We start from the raw sequence: 12392 nt of genomic DNA on the forward strand, positions 1-12392 counted from the left end.
AGCCCCAGAGAACATTCTAGAGCTCTCTTGTTCCTGGTCCTGCACAAGTAGGTAATGGAATATCTCATAAGTGTCCTCTGGTCCTGGCACAGCAAACCCTTTGTGATACAGCGATTACACAGAAAGAGGAAGGAAAAAATGCATCCTTTTTTTTTTCCTATTGAGGCCAAAGCCCTACGAACAGCCCTCAAAGCTTAAGTAAAAGATCATACGTAAATATTATGCAAAGGTTAGGGTTTTAGCACCCTGTGACTGTTATTTATTTGCATATGTCACACTTCAGTATTTAGAAGTCTTGGAGATGGTTCGTGAATCTCCTTACATCTCGTTATGCAGCGTGTGGAACTTTAAATCATGGTCCACTGTACCCCAGCTCCTCGCCATCTCCACCCCAGGACTTGGAAGTAGATGGTTTAGCTTTTGAACACCCTCCTCCTAACCCTCAGAAATTCTGAGACAATAACTCTAAAAGACCAGGGTGGGCATGGGATTGGGGAAGGATTCAGGTGGGATTTTTTTTTTTTTTTCCAGAAGGACACAGACACTTGGCTCTTCTGTCATAAAGCAACCTGATATGCAGCCATATATAATCATTGTGCTTGGGTGCGCCAGCTGAGTGGCACTTAGACTTTTCAGTTGTAATCCTTTTGCATTTTATGTAGTGACCCAGGCATCCCATGGGAACCTCTACCCCACACGCATAACTAGTAGGAGGGCTTCACAACTGGATGCTTATTTGCGATGAGTGATAGCCCCCAATCCCGTGTGTTCCAGCTGATTGTTTCATTAAAAAATTCACAATTTGGGGCACCTGGGTGGCTCAGTGGGTTAAAGCCTCTGCCTTCGGCTCAGGTCATGATCCTTGAGTCCTGGGATCAAGCTCCGCATCAGGCTCTCTGCTCAGTGGGGAGCCTGCTTCCCCCTCTCTCTCTGCCTGCTGCTCTGCCTACTTGTGATCTCTCTCTCTCCATCAAAGAAATAAATAAAATCTTTAAAAAAAAAAATTCACCACTGACAACCCGAGTGTTTCCACAACCCACTAATGGTTCATGATGGGGAATTTGGAGAACAACACTGCTCTGATAGTTCTGGAAGGAGGGGAAAAAAGTTCCCGCATCTCTGTAGGAGGCTGACTTATCCAGAGAGTGGTTCGTGTGCCTACACTCACGGGTGTGTTAGAAGATGTGTTGGAAAGTACATCTATCGAGAGTTCCTGGCACAGCAAGTTATCGGGAACCCCCAGTTTATTCTTTTTCCCTGGCTCTGGTTTGTTACTCTGGTGGGCAATCAGGTAGCTGAATGTTCCAAGTACAAAAGGCAGTAATAACTATATGACTATTTCCTCTTTCTCTCTCTCTCTCTTCCTCTATGTGTCTCATAAATAAAGGAAACAGTAGAACACTAAATTAAATGAAAGACAAAGAAAACCACGAGGCTGTTGATGTATTCCCAGTTGTGGTAAGAGTATGTCTCGCCCTCCTGGCGACTTCTGAATGCTTTGTCCGATTTCCCTTCATCCTCCTCCCAAGATACAAAGTGACGATATATTTTGGGTGAGGCTGGCTGCTGCCTCGGACTGCTCTTTTGCAAGGAGCTGCGTGAGGACAGTCACTAAGTTTATTTTTACATCTCATCACAGGACAAAATCCGCATTTTCAATCAAGAGTTGGATACTCCAATTTAACAAGTTGTGAAAAAATCTCTTGGCCCAGATAAATGTTTGCTACGAGTACTCCTTTCTCTAAATTGAGACCTTGCTCCCGGAAGCCCAAGAATTCATTAAGCCATAATTAGCCATGGTCACTGATGATTTAAAATACAGTAATAAAGGAAAAGTTTATTCTGGGCTGTGCATGCACTGTTGGGTCTGTCCTATGGTTGAGTTTTTATAGCTTTAGGTTTAAAATAATTCTTCCATTTCCCCTGATGGCTGCCTTTCCTTCAGCCAGCCCTTCGTGCAAGCAGGGTGACGGCTGTCATCCACACTCCCGATGTCACAGGCATCAGGAAGAATCCCACATCATCTCAGATCCGTGCTTCAGTTAGGAGGCCCCAGGCTTCCCTATAAAGGGCTGGCTTCATCTGTCACCCATGGAAAGGGGTAGCAGGCACTCTGGAAGGGTGTCTTTGCTTCAAGAAACCAAGAGTACTCCAGAAAGGGGAATTCTCTCCTCCTTTTGTTAGCTGAGGAGGTCAAAGGGATTCACTTTGACTGGCTACCTAAACTCGGGACTGAGATAACTTGATTAAAGCTACACAGCAGTGGTACCAAGATCTAAACTCAGCCAATCCTCTGTTCCAGTGCAGATGCTCCAATTCTAAAGCCATCCCGTCCATTCTTGCAGTGTCTCATGGAGGGACAGGTCTTGTAGTTTCCATTTTCCTAATCAGGGCCCAGGTTTGACTTCCAGACACCTGACGTAGGTCAAGGAGCACCCTTGATTCTTTAACCTCTCACTTGGCATTTTATCTTTGGTATAGCCTGAAATGTGCCACATGACAAACAATGTCATGTCATTGTTTTTATTTGTATCGTTGTCATAGAAACCTTGTTAGCATGGGTCTCTGATTTTTATTGTGGCTCTGCCATCTGTGGCTTGACCCCTGTTGATAGTAACCTTTTCTTTTTTTTTTTTTTCTTTTAGAGAGCGAGCTTGAGAGTGAGTGTATGGGGGGAAGGATAGAGGGAGAGGCAGAGAGAGAAAATCTTAAGCAGGCTCCATGCTCAGCATGGAGTCTGATGGGCTCAATCTCATGTCCCTGAGATCATGACCTGAGTTGAAGTCAAGAATCAGACTCTTAACTGACTGAGCCACCCAGGTGCCCCTACAGTAACCTTGTCTTATCTAAGGATGGACGTATCTCTTCATTGGGCTATTGTTGATATGACGTTAATGTCACTGGGTTTAGGAAAAATCTACCTAACTGAGAGGTATTTTGGTTCTTGATTTTATTAGGTTATCAACAAGGGTATGTGTCGTAGCACATTGGAAAGTCCATGAACTACAGAATCAGCTTTTACATATGAGGGCTTCAACTCAGGAGTTACATGTCTTTGAGACAGTTGTTTGGTATCTCTCAGTATATGGGGTTCCTAGAACTCAATCAGTGGGTGCTCCCTGTTAGTTTCCTTTCCTTATGACAAAGATGAGTGTTTCTGTTGTAGGAATGAATATATATGAGTTTCTCAGACTTGACTGGATCATTGGAATCTGTTTAGATTTGGGGATGGATGACCTCCATCACTTTCCTTGGGTGAAATCACTCTGAGTTGCTGATTGATGGGCTTCAGAAAGTCATCATTTCCACCATCAGCTCAGTTCACCTCCACTGATCCGAGCAGGAGAAGCAGCAGCAGGAGATAGCACATGATCGATCGCCGTTGCTTTCCACCACCATCTCAAGCTTAAAAAAAAAAAAAAATCTGTTTTAAAACTATGTTTGCTAATCTCAAAGAGAAGGATTATAGACTGTTAGAAATCAGGAACCATTAAACAACTATTTTCATTTGCAGTAGATTCAGAATATAATTATCTTGAGTTTGGAGGAGATGTGCTGCTGAATGCCAAGTAAACTTCCACCCAACTGGAAAACATCAAGCCTTCCCTGCCCACCCAGCCAGACTTAGATGGTCCTTCTTCCACACTTGGAGCACTTTGCCTCTGTCCTTAGGGGTCCCAGCTTGAGGCAAGGACATCCTTCCACTGGTAGACATGCTTAGGCAAGTCTGTGAAGGGTCTGCTTTCAGGGGCCACAATGGAGCCTCCTGGGAGACTCTTCGGTCTAGGACAGGGGGTAGTGATCACAACCAGAAATTTGAAGGGAGGAGTGATTCCGAGTAATTGATGGATTTGGTTTTCTTGGTGTTTCACACTTTGAAGATGGGGCATGGAGCTGGGGACAGGCAGGAAAGAAGTGTGGGATGATTGTGGGCGAATAAGGTTGGTTGGTAAAATAGGGAATTGGTTTCACTTTAAAATCACCTTAAGACTTTGGAGCAAAAGGCAATGTCTTTGGAAACATCTGGAAAGCTGCACAGAGCACAGCTGAACTTGAATACCTCAGGCTGCCAGCTCAGGCAACAGAGGTGCCCACCCTCACCAAGGCAGCCATTGCTTCAAGATGGCTCCTCAGAAGCAAGTGAGGAAACCGTGATACCCCTCTCCAGAGTCTAGAGGGCAACAAACACATGACTCAGTACCACAGAAGGAGGCCAGAATATGAGAGAGAAGCGTTGTGCCCTATGGCCAAATGCAGGTCTTAGAATTCCAACATACAGCAGGGAGAACCCAGGGAAGGTTTTGGGGCCAGCACCACTGAGGTGGTCAAGAAAATGGAAGCTACTGCCTGCCACATCCTAGCTCTGGGAGAACGAAAGCTCCCCCAGGAAGTGGGTGTGCATTAGGTCACTTAGCACCCTGTTTGGGAAAGGCAGCTATGCCAGCGGCTAAGAATAGGGTGTTTGTCCAGAGTGCTGGGAGAAGAGGAAAAATGCGTGAGGAGAAAAACTTGCTGCATTACCTGATCATTTCATTGCAAGCTCTTTTTTTCCCCTTTTTCCTCAGCTTTCTAGAGGTATAATTGACAAAATTATTAGATATTCAAAGTAGACATGATTTGAAATACGCATACTTTGTGAAAGTATTCCTGACATCGAGTTAATTAACGCATCCTTCACCTCACATGTTTACCGTTTTTTGTTTTGAATTTTCTAGTGAGTACATTTTAGTTTCACTCTCTTTGCAAATTTCGGTCATCCAATGCAGCGCGACAGAGTATGGTTATTCTGTTGTATGTTAGATCCTCTTATGGCTTTTACCAACCTCTCCCTATGCCTCCCAACCCCCAGCCCTTGGCAACTGCTTTTCTACTCTGCTTCTGAGTTCAACTTAAAAAAAAAAAAAAAGATTTTTCTTTAAAGGTTCCATATATAAGTGATACCATACGGTGTTTTTCTTTCTCTGTTTGGCTTATTTCACTTAGTGTAATGCCCTCCAGGTTCATCATCCATATTGTCACAAATGACAGGCTCTCTGTAGGAGGAATTTGGTATAATCATACTATCAGTATTTCTCAGCCTTGAGTAACATACAGACACTTTATCTATCTATCCAGCTATCTATTTATTTATTTATATTTTATTAACATATAATGTATTATTAGCCCCAGGGGTACAGGTCTGTGAATTGTCAGGCTTACACAATTCACAGCACTCACCATAGCACATACCCTCCCCAATGTCCATGACCCAACCACCCTCCCCTTAACCCCCTCCCCCAGCAACCCTCAGTTTGTTTTATAAGATTTAAGAGTCTCTTATGGTTTGCCTCCCTCCCCGATCCCATCTTGTTTCATTTTTTTCCCTCCTTCCCCCCATAGTCCCCTGCCCTGCCTGTCAAATTCCTCATATCAGTGAGATCATATGATAATTGTCTTTCTCTGATTGACTTATTTTGCTCAGCATAATACCCTCTAGTTCCATTATTGTCGTTGCAAATGGCAAGATTTCATTTCTTTTCATGGCTGCATAGTATTCCATTGTATATGTATACATCTTCTTTATCCATTCATCTGTTGAAGGACATCTAGGTTCTTTCCATAGTTTGGCTATTGTGGACATTGCTGCTATAAACGTGCCACTTTGGATCACTATGTTTGTATCTTTTTTTTTTTAAGATTTTATTTATTTATTTGACAGAGAGAGATCACAACTAGGCAGAGAGGCAGGCAGAGAGAGAGGAAGGGAAGCAGGCTCCCTGCCGAGCAAAGAGCCCGATGCGGGACTCGATCCCAGGACCCTGAGATCATGACCTGAGCCGAAGGCAGCAGCTTAACCCACTGAGCCACCCAGGCACCCACTATGTTTGTATCTTTAGGGTAAATACCCAGTAGTGCAATTGCTGGGTCGTAGGATAGCTCTGTTTTCAACTTTTTGAGGAATAGAACACTTTTAAAGAACATGTTGCCTGAATATACAGAAACCAGGTCCAAATGGTTTGATTATACTTCTAGGTAACAATGAACAACAACAACAAAATGTACCACAAGGTACTAAAAAGACGTCCATATTAATAGAATTTAAATTAATGGTACTGATTCATGGGATGAATTATTTTGTTTTGCTTAAATTAAATTCATCAGGACCACACAGCATTGTTTTTTGTTGTTGTTGTTATTGTTTTGGTTTTTGGGGTTTGTGTGTGTGTGTGTGTGCTGTGCACTGCCCCAGTTCTGCCCCAGATCTTAGCCAGCTAGCTGCTGACAGCAGTGTTATCCTATGGCCACCCTGTCCCTGATTGGCTTAACCCTGGGAGAAACTCATGTCATTGGCGCTTGTCAGGGTAGAGGTTGCAAACTCTGAGAAGACTAGCCCGTCCTTCCAGTACTTGAAGGCTCAGAGGTAGATTGTGTCTAGAGGCAGGTTCCCCGGGAGAGCCCAGAATTCTGCAAACGAGTGATTTGCTGATGTTTCCAAATGAGCTTGTCTGGCTTTCTGATGTGACATCACAGCATGAATTTGGTGAAAATTTCTGAGACTCGAGAAAAAGCATCTGCTTATAAAATGGTTCCACTTTGCCATGTGCACGGGGCTTGGGGAAGGAGTGAAGCAAAGAGGAGCTTCAGCTCTCGGCTGCTCACACGGGTTTATCCCAGAGGCTCTGATTCAGGAGGCTGTGTTGTAAGATCCTTTTCTGTGGCTTGCAGTGTTCAGAATTTGCAAAGAATGTCACCATCTGCTCTCTCTGTGACCTGATGTCACACAGACCAGAATATAGGATTCTCATCCCAAACCTTCCCTTTTAAGGGTATGCACAGTTGTCCAATTTTAGGGAGAGAACAACTCTTTTTTGCTTCTGCTCCCTGTTTCTTCCTGGAGAAGGAGCAGAGTCTGTATGGGGGGGATGGTTCCCAAGAGCCCTGGTTCTGAGCATGCCTCCGGTTGGGCAGACTTCTTTGCTCTGTCGTAGTTTGGCTTTGTTTCTGACCGTAGAGATGCCGTGAATCTGCAAGGATCATAGGTGTGAGGTGCCCCAGGCTATTTGCCTCCCTGTCATTCCTGGTTTTCCTCTCTTACTCCTCAAGTTTGCCATCTGAGTGACCGTGGCTGATGGATCCTGCTGCCATTTCCAGTGACACCCACAACCTCTGGCCACTCCTTCAGGTCTCTGTGTTTCTCCTTTCTTATGTCCTCTTCAGCATTTCCCTTCTCGTAGGTAAATGAGATCCTCTTGTACCACCATCACCCACCCATCGAATTGTTCTTTTTGTTTTTTTTGTTTTGTCTCAGGGGCTGATAGACAAGTCCCAGCATTGTAGGGGATAACTTGGCACATTCAGCTCTTACACAAAACAGCACAAGAACTGGACAGGCTGCCAAAGTAAGGGGCTCGTTCCAAACTCTGGGGAGTCCTGCCGCACGGGTGCTCAAAGGCACTGGTGTCTGTATCTCCCTCCAAATGAGACTTTCCCTAGGCACTGCATTCAAATTCAGATGCGAAGCTCTGGCAGCTTCCCCGGAGCCTGGGGACAGAGGTCACCGGAAAACACTCTCCTCTGTCTTAGACTCTTCATGCTTTGGTTTGCTGTGTTTGCAGAACTCTCCTGCAGCAACTACAAAAACTTCAGACTTTGGTGATGGGCAAGGTTTCGCGCACCTGCAAGTTGGCGGGCACACAGACGGGCACGTGCCTCATGGTGAGTTTCCCAAAGGGACAGCGCCGCAAGTGCCCTGCCCGCCCCCCGCCCCAGTCACCATCTGTCCCCAACTTGCCACATCCACATCCACATCCACGTGGGGTTGGAGGAGCTGTGTGGCTCTCTCTGATATTCCCAGGGTTGACCTGTTGGCCCAGTCCAGCCTGGGGAAGGGGAGTCTGAGTCCCTACACTTTCCCAGCTGTTGCCAGGCTTGAGGTTTGCTCTGGGATCAGTTACTGACAGCTCCCCGTGCTCTCTCTTACCCCCGCAGGTGGTCGTGCTATGCTTTGCTGTCGCATTTGGCAGCTTCCTTCAAGGCTACGGACCCTATCCTTCTGCCACCAAGATGGCTCTACCCAGCCAGCATTCTCTGCAGGAGCCGTATACAGCCTCTGTCGGTAAGATGGCACTAGGCAACTTATAAAGTGTCTTGTTTCATTTGCCTGGAGCTTTCTGAAAGCTCAACTTTCTGAGCGAAGTCTTATGAGAAAGTCTTATCTTTAAAAACTGGTAGAAGCATAGCTTCTTTCTTGAAGGGAGGGAAGAGGGACACGGCGGGTCTGGTGCCCAGGCATCTGGCTCCCTTCTTGTGCCCCTCCTCCCCCGGCCTGAGGCTCCACTGGGAATTCTCTAGAGCAGAGTATGGCAGAGTACAGTTTGCAAATTCTTGCTCTAGGCACATTCTGAGGTCTCCTTTTTGAGCTCTGTTAAGGAGGAGGGATGTAGATTTGGGGGGCGGGGAGTAGTAGGTGGAGGGGGGACATTAAGCTTTCCCTGACATTTTAAAGGACTTCCCTGTGTTTCTACTTCTACTCATTGGAATTGTATGTTGCCATGGTAAGAGTTTGTGAAATGAATCGGTCTGTCTTACAACACATTATGACCAAGATGTAGAGAATTTAGAGACTCAGGTGTTAGAAGTGTGATAACCTCACCTAGCTCAGTGATCCCTTTTAAGTATGTAGGAAATAATGAAGTAGCCGGTGGGGATCGCAACATATACACAGATACCCGCACACACTAATAAGAACAAGTGTGGAATTGGGTGCTAGATTGGCAGCAGGCACAGTCTTACTGTTCTGAAATATCTCTGATCTCCACCGGGTAGTTATATCTCTGCCAGGTTTATGACAGAAATGCCAGCATTTCAACCACATAATTTCAGTGATCTCTTGGGAAATTCTTTTTTTCCCCCCTAAGGGAATGTATCTGTAAATTGTAATGGAAGCCAATGAGAAAAGAGTTTCTATGTTGTAGAAAATTGCTACAGAGCCATCCAGCTCTGCAACTATCCTATAAAACAAAGAAACTGTCTCTGTCGTTTGATTTATGGCTTTGGCTTTGGGGCTTCTCTCTGGTTTCCAGATGAAAATGCAGTTTTCTGCCCTTGTGCCTTCTCTCCATGCAAGATCAGCTCATTGGAAATGTTTCTTATTTTAGCTGGTCTGGACATCTCCAAGTATTTGACTCCCATTCTTCATGACTTGTTTCCCTCAGATGGTTATGGGTGGGCAAGGAGGGGAGTTTTGTTTTCAAAGCAGTGGGGATGGCGGTTTGCTTCATGTCTATTTGCTTTTCTGTTGTTCTTCCAGCACTGGATAATTGGTATAATGTTTCACTGCACAAAACTCTGAAACCCTGAAGCCTTTATGGAAAGCCAGTGCCAGCGGGCACCCTCCGTTCTGGGCAAAAGAACCCACAAGTTGTCATCTGTTTCTGGCCCTGGGCATTTGAGTGAGGGGATAGGATAAACCCTGTGGTCTTTCCCTAACACCCGTTCCTTTGCTCTGTCCTCAGTGAGATCCAGGAATCTGCTGATCTACGAGGAACATTCCCCGCTGGAAGAGCCGTCCAGCCCAGCCTCGGCTGGGGAGCTTGGGCACTGGGACCGAGGATCCTCTCTGCTCAGGGCATCAGGCCTGGAGGCCAGGCCTGATGTGGATCTTCCTCATTTCATTATCTCCAATGAGACCAGCCTGGAGAAATCCATGCTGTTGGAGTTACAGCAACACTTGTGAGTCAAGTACACGTAGATCCGGCTCCCCTGAGGCATGCATGATGAGTTGTGGGTCCGCAACCTGGAATGTGGGGTGTCGACTTTCCCATGGGCCCAGTCCAGGTCTTGTGCTCTTTCAGGACATCTCTCTGGGACCTGGGACTCTGGAGTGGCTGCTACTTGCCAACAGCTGCCCTTAGCAGAGATGGGGTTGTCGGGGGAGTGTGGTGGTGGAGGACCTAGGATGAGCTGCCCCTGTGTCTGCTTTGTCACTGGGGAGCTGGCCATGGTGGCTTGACTCCCTCCTTCCTCCCCTCAGAACCTCATACAGAAAAAATACAGCCCAGCCGAAGCAGCGCGCTTACCATGCAGACGCAGCCTCAGGACCCATTCCCTTCCTTCCCCCCACTAGAGATGTGTGTATGTTCTGCTAGATGTCAGCATAGAGTTTTATGATTTATATACAAATAAATGTGTATTAATTTTAATTATAGATTTATATTGAGGGACATCATTTGAGAGGCACTTTGCACAGATAGGTTTCCATATGGAAAATAACACTGGGCTCCAATTCTCCATATTTTGTTTCTTTTAGGACATTAGGGGGGAAAGTCTTTTGGGAAACTTAAAGGCATAAAGAATGGTCAGATAGTGTTATTGTGCTGTGAGAGATTCCTGAAAATGCCAGACAGCACAAGAAGGAGGGTCTGCGCGCGCACTCCTGGTTATGCGTGGTGTGGTTGGTGATCTAGCTGAACTAGCCCCTGTGCTTCCCAGAAATGATGCTCTTCCAATGCAAGGGCTCCCACTTGAAGATTCAACTGCAAATTCTGCAGCTTTTTCCCCCTAAAGCTGTGGGAAAGGTTCATAATTACATGTACTTGTATATATTTACATGATACATGCATATTGAATGTTTACTGCACCTACTCCCATAAGTATTATGCAAATGTGATCTATAAATCCTTTGAATACTTTAAGAGGCTAGGTGTTATGATTTCCATTATAGAGAAACTTGTAGAGGTGCCACTGGGAGCTATGGGACACTCCACTGCTTGGTTATGTGGCTCTGTCCCAAGTCCTCTCCCCTCTTGGCTCCACTATTCAGGGCCCCATTGAAACTCTCACTTGTTCTAGGATGTCTCCCTGACACCAAAGCCCTCCGCCCTCCTCTGAGAGCCTAGAGACTTTCTAGACTGTTATATGATTTAATAACATGTTTATTTTCTATTATATGTTTAGTGTTATTTCAACTTAATTTTTTTTAATTTATCTGAATGATTAGTATTCTAAACCAGGGATCAGACTTTTTCCTTTTATTCTCTTCTTTCCAGAGTGTAGCATAGGGTTATACATCCTCTGATGATACATTTGCTTAAAGCAATTTATAACAAATCAGCATCAAACCATGCTTATTCTCTGGGTTGGGATGTCTCCTCTTGGGCAGGGATAGAGGAAGGAATGTGAAAGAGCCGATGGGCTGGCAGCTGGAGACTTTGGGAACAGAGGATTTCTAGTAGGTGGGCAAAGAATGAGAACCCGCTTGGGCCTACCTTCAAAGTTGATGAAGTTGCAGTCATGGAATGATTATATCATACTCCCAAGCACAAGAATTGTAGTTGTCAGTCAGCTAAGACTCTTCCCTTTTGGTATCTTTCCAGGGTCAACGCCAAACTGGAGGGGAACGAGACACTAAAAGTTGTAGAACTCGACAGAAGAGTGAACGCCACTTTCTAAAGAGGCTGTCCACCTCCCTCTTTCTCTTCACTCTGCTTTCCTGTCCCCAAACCACCTTTGTCATAAGCTTTTCCTTTTTTGCCTTTGATCTGGACGAAGACATGGGCGAGCGATCATGGCTTTGGATGGGAGGACAGCCTGGGATTTCCACCTGTGGTGAGAGACCACCTTCCCTCCATCCCATGCCCCCCCGAAGGAGGGAGCCCGGCATCCCTCCCTCCCTCCTATTTACTGCCATAGGAAGTTATTTTAGGGTTGGGGCTGGAACAAGCAGGCCCGTTTCTACCAATAGTGCCAAAAAGATACTGCCTGATTTTCACTATGGGATGTGACCATCTCTTTGGAGAAGAGAGGACTCTTGTTCATGTGAGACCCCAGACTCTAGCCTTGAAAATTCCAGGATGCCTGTTGGGATCTGGCAAAGCTCTGACTGATGTCCTGCCTTCCTCAGCCTTTGTGTCTGGTGTTTCTGCACCCCGACAGCCCCAGAAGTTCCAGCGCCTTCAGTGAGCACCCCAGCCACTCTGCCCCATCAGAGCCCTCGCAGATCGTCCTCCCCGCACTGGAGCAAGGGCTCTCCCGTCCCCATTCTCAGGCCGCAAGTGCAATGCCTGAAAGAATCAGGCTTTTCTACTCCAGGCGAACCTGCCCCGTCTTGTTGCTTGTAGGGCATCCCCACAACTGGCGTCCCCGCAAACCCCTAGGCCTGCCTCCCCGGCTTCTCCTCCCCATTTGTAAATAGTATTTATTAGCTCGCTGAGGCTTCCCTGCTAGCAACCACACTGAAAAGATCCAATGTCTCCCTCCAAACTGGTCTTTGGAGCTGGCTAGGAGGGCACCCAAGCTCTGGGATTCCCCAATCCTCCAGATGGTGTTTTTTGTTTTTTGTTTTTTCCCGTGTTCTTCTGCTTCTTCTTCCTCTTCCTCCTTCTTCCACTGGAGGCCTCTAATTATAATCGGGA

At 46.1% G+C, this 12392-nt stretch overlaps 1 protein-coding gene across 3 annotated transcripts in view; it reads left to right on the forward strand.

Moving 5' to 3' along the window:
* The window catches only part of CREB3L2 (cAMP responsive element binding protein 3 like 2), a 103737-nt gene extending 91988 nt beyond the window's left edge, over positions 1 to 11749 (forward strand). For 2 of the 3 annotated variants that reach the window (XM_032868365.1, XM_032868356.1), the window contains exons 9-12: positions 7596 to 7695; positions 7969 to 8095; positions 9495 to 9711; positions 11355 to 11749. In XM_032868365.1, coding sequence (XP_032724256.1) covers positions 7596 to 7695; positions 7969 to 8095; positions 9495 to 9711; positions 11355 to 11430 — 520 coding nt within the window. In that variant the 3' untranslated portion in view covers positions 11431 to 11749. Of the gene's footprint in view, positions 1 to 7595; positions 7696 to 7968; positions 8096 to 9289; positions 9371 to 9494; positions 9712 to 11354 lie in introns of those variants that run through there. The other variant, XM_032868376.1, reaches the window with a different exon arrangement.
* Positions 11750 to 12392: the final 643 nt, after the last annotated feature.

The sequence above is a fragment of the Lontra canadensis genome, unplaced genomic scaffold, assembly GCF_010015895.1.
Source record: "Lontra canadensis isolate GAN:19392208 unplaced genomic scaffold, GSC_riverotter_1.0 scaffold2, whole genome shotgun sequence".
NCBI classification, from domain to species: domain Eukaryota; kingdom Metazoa; phylum Chordata; class Mammalia; order Carnivora; family Mustelidae; genus Lontra; species Lontra canadensis.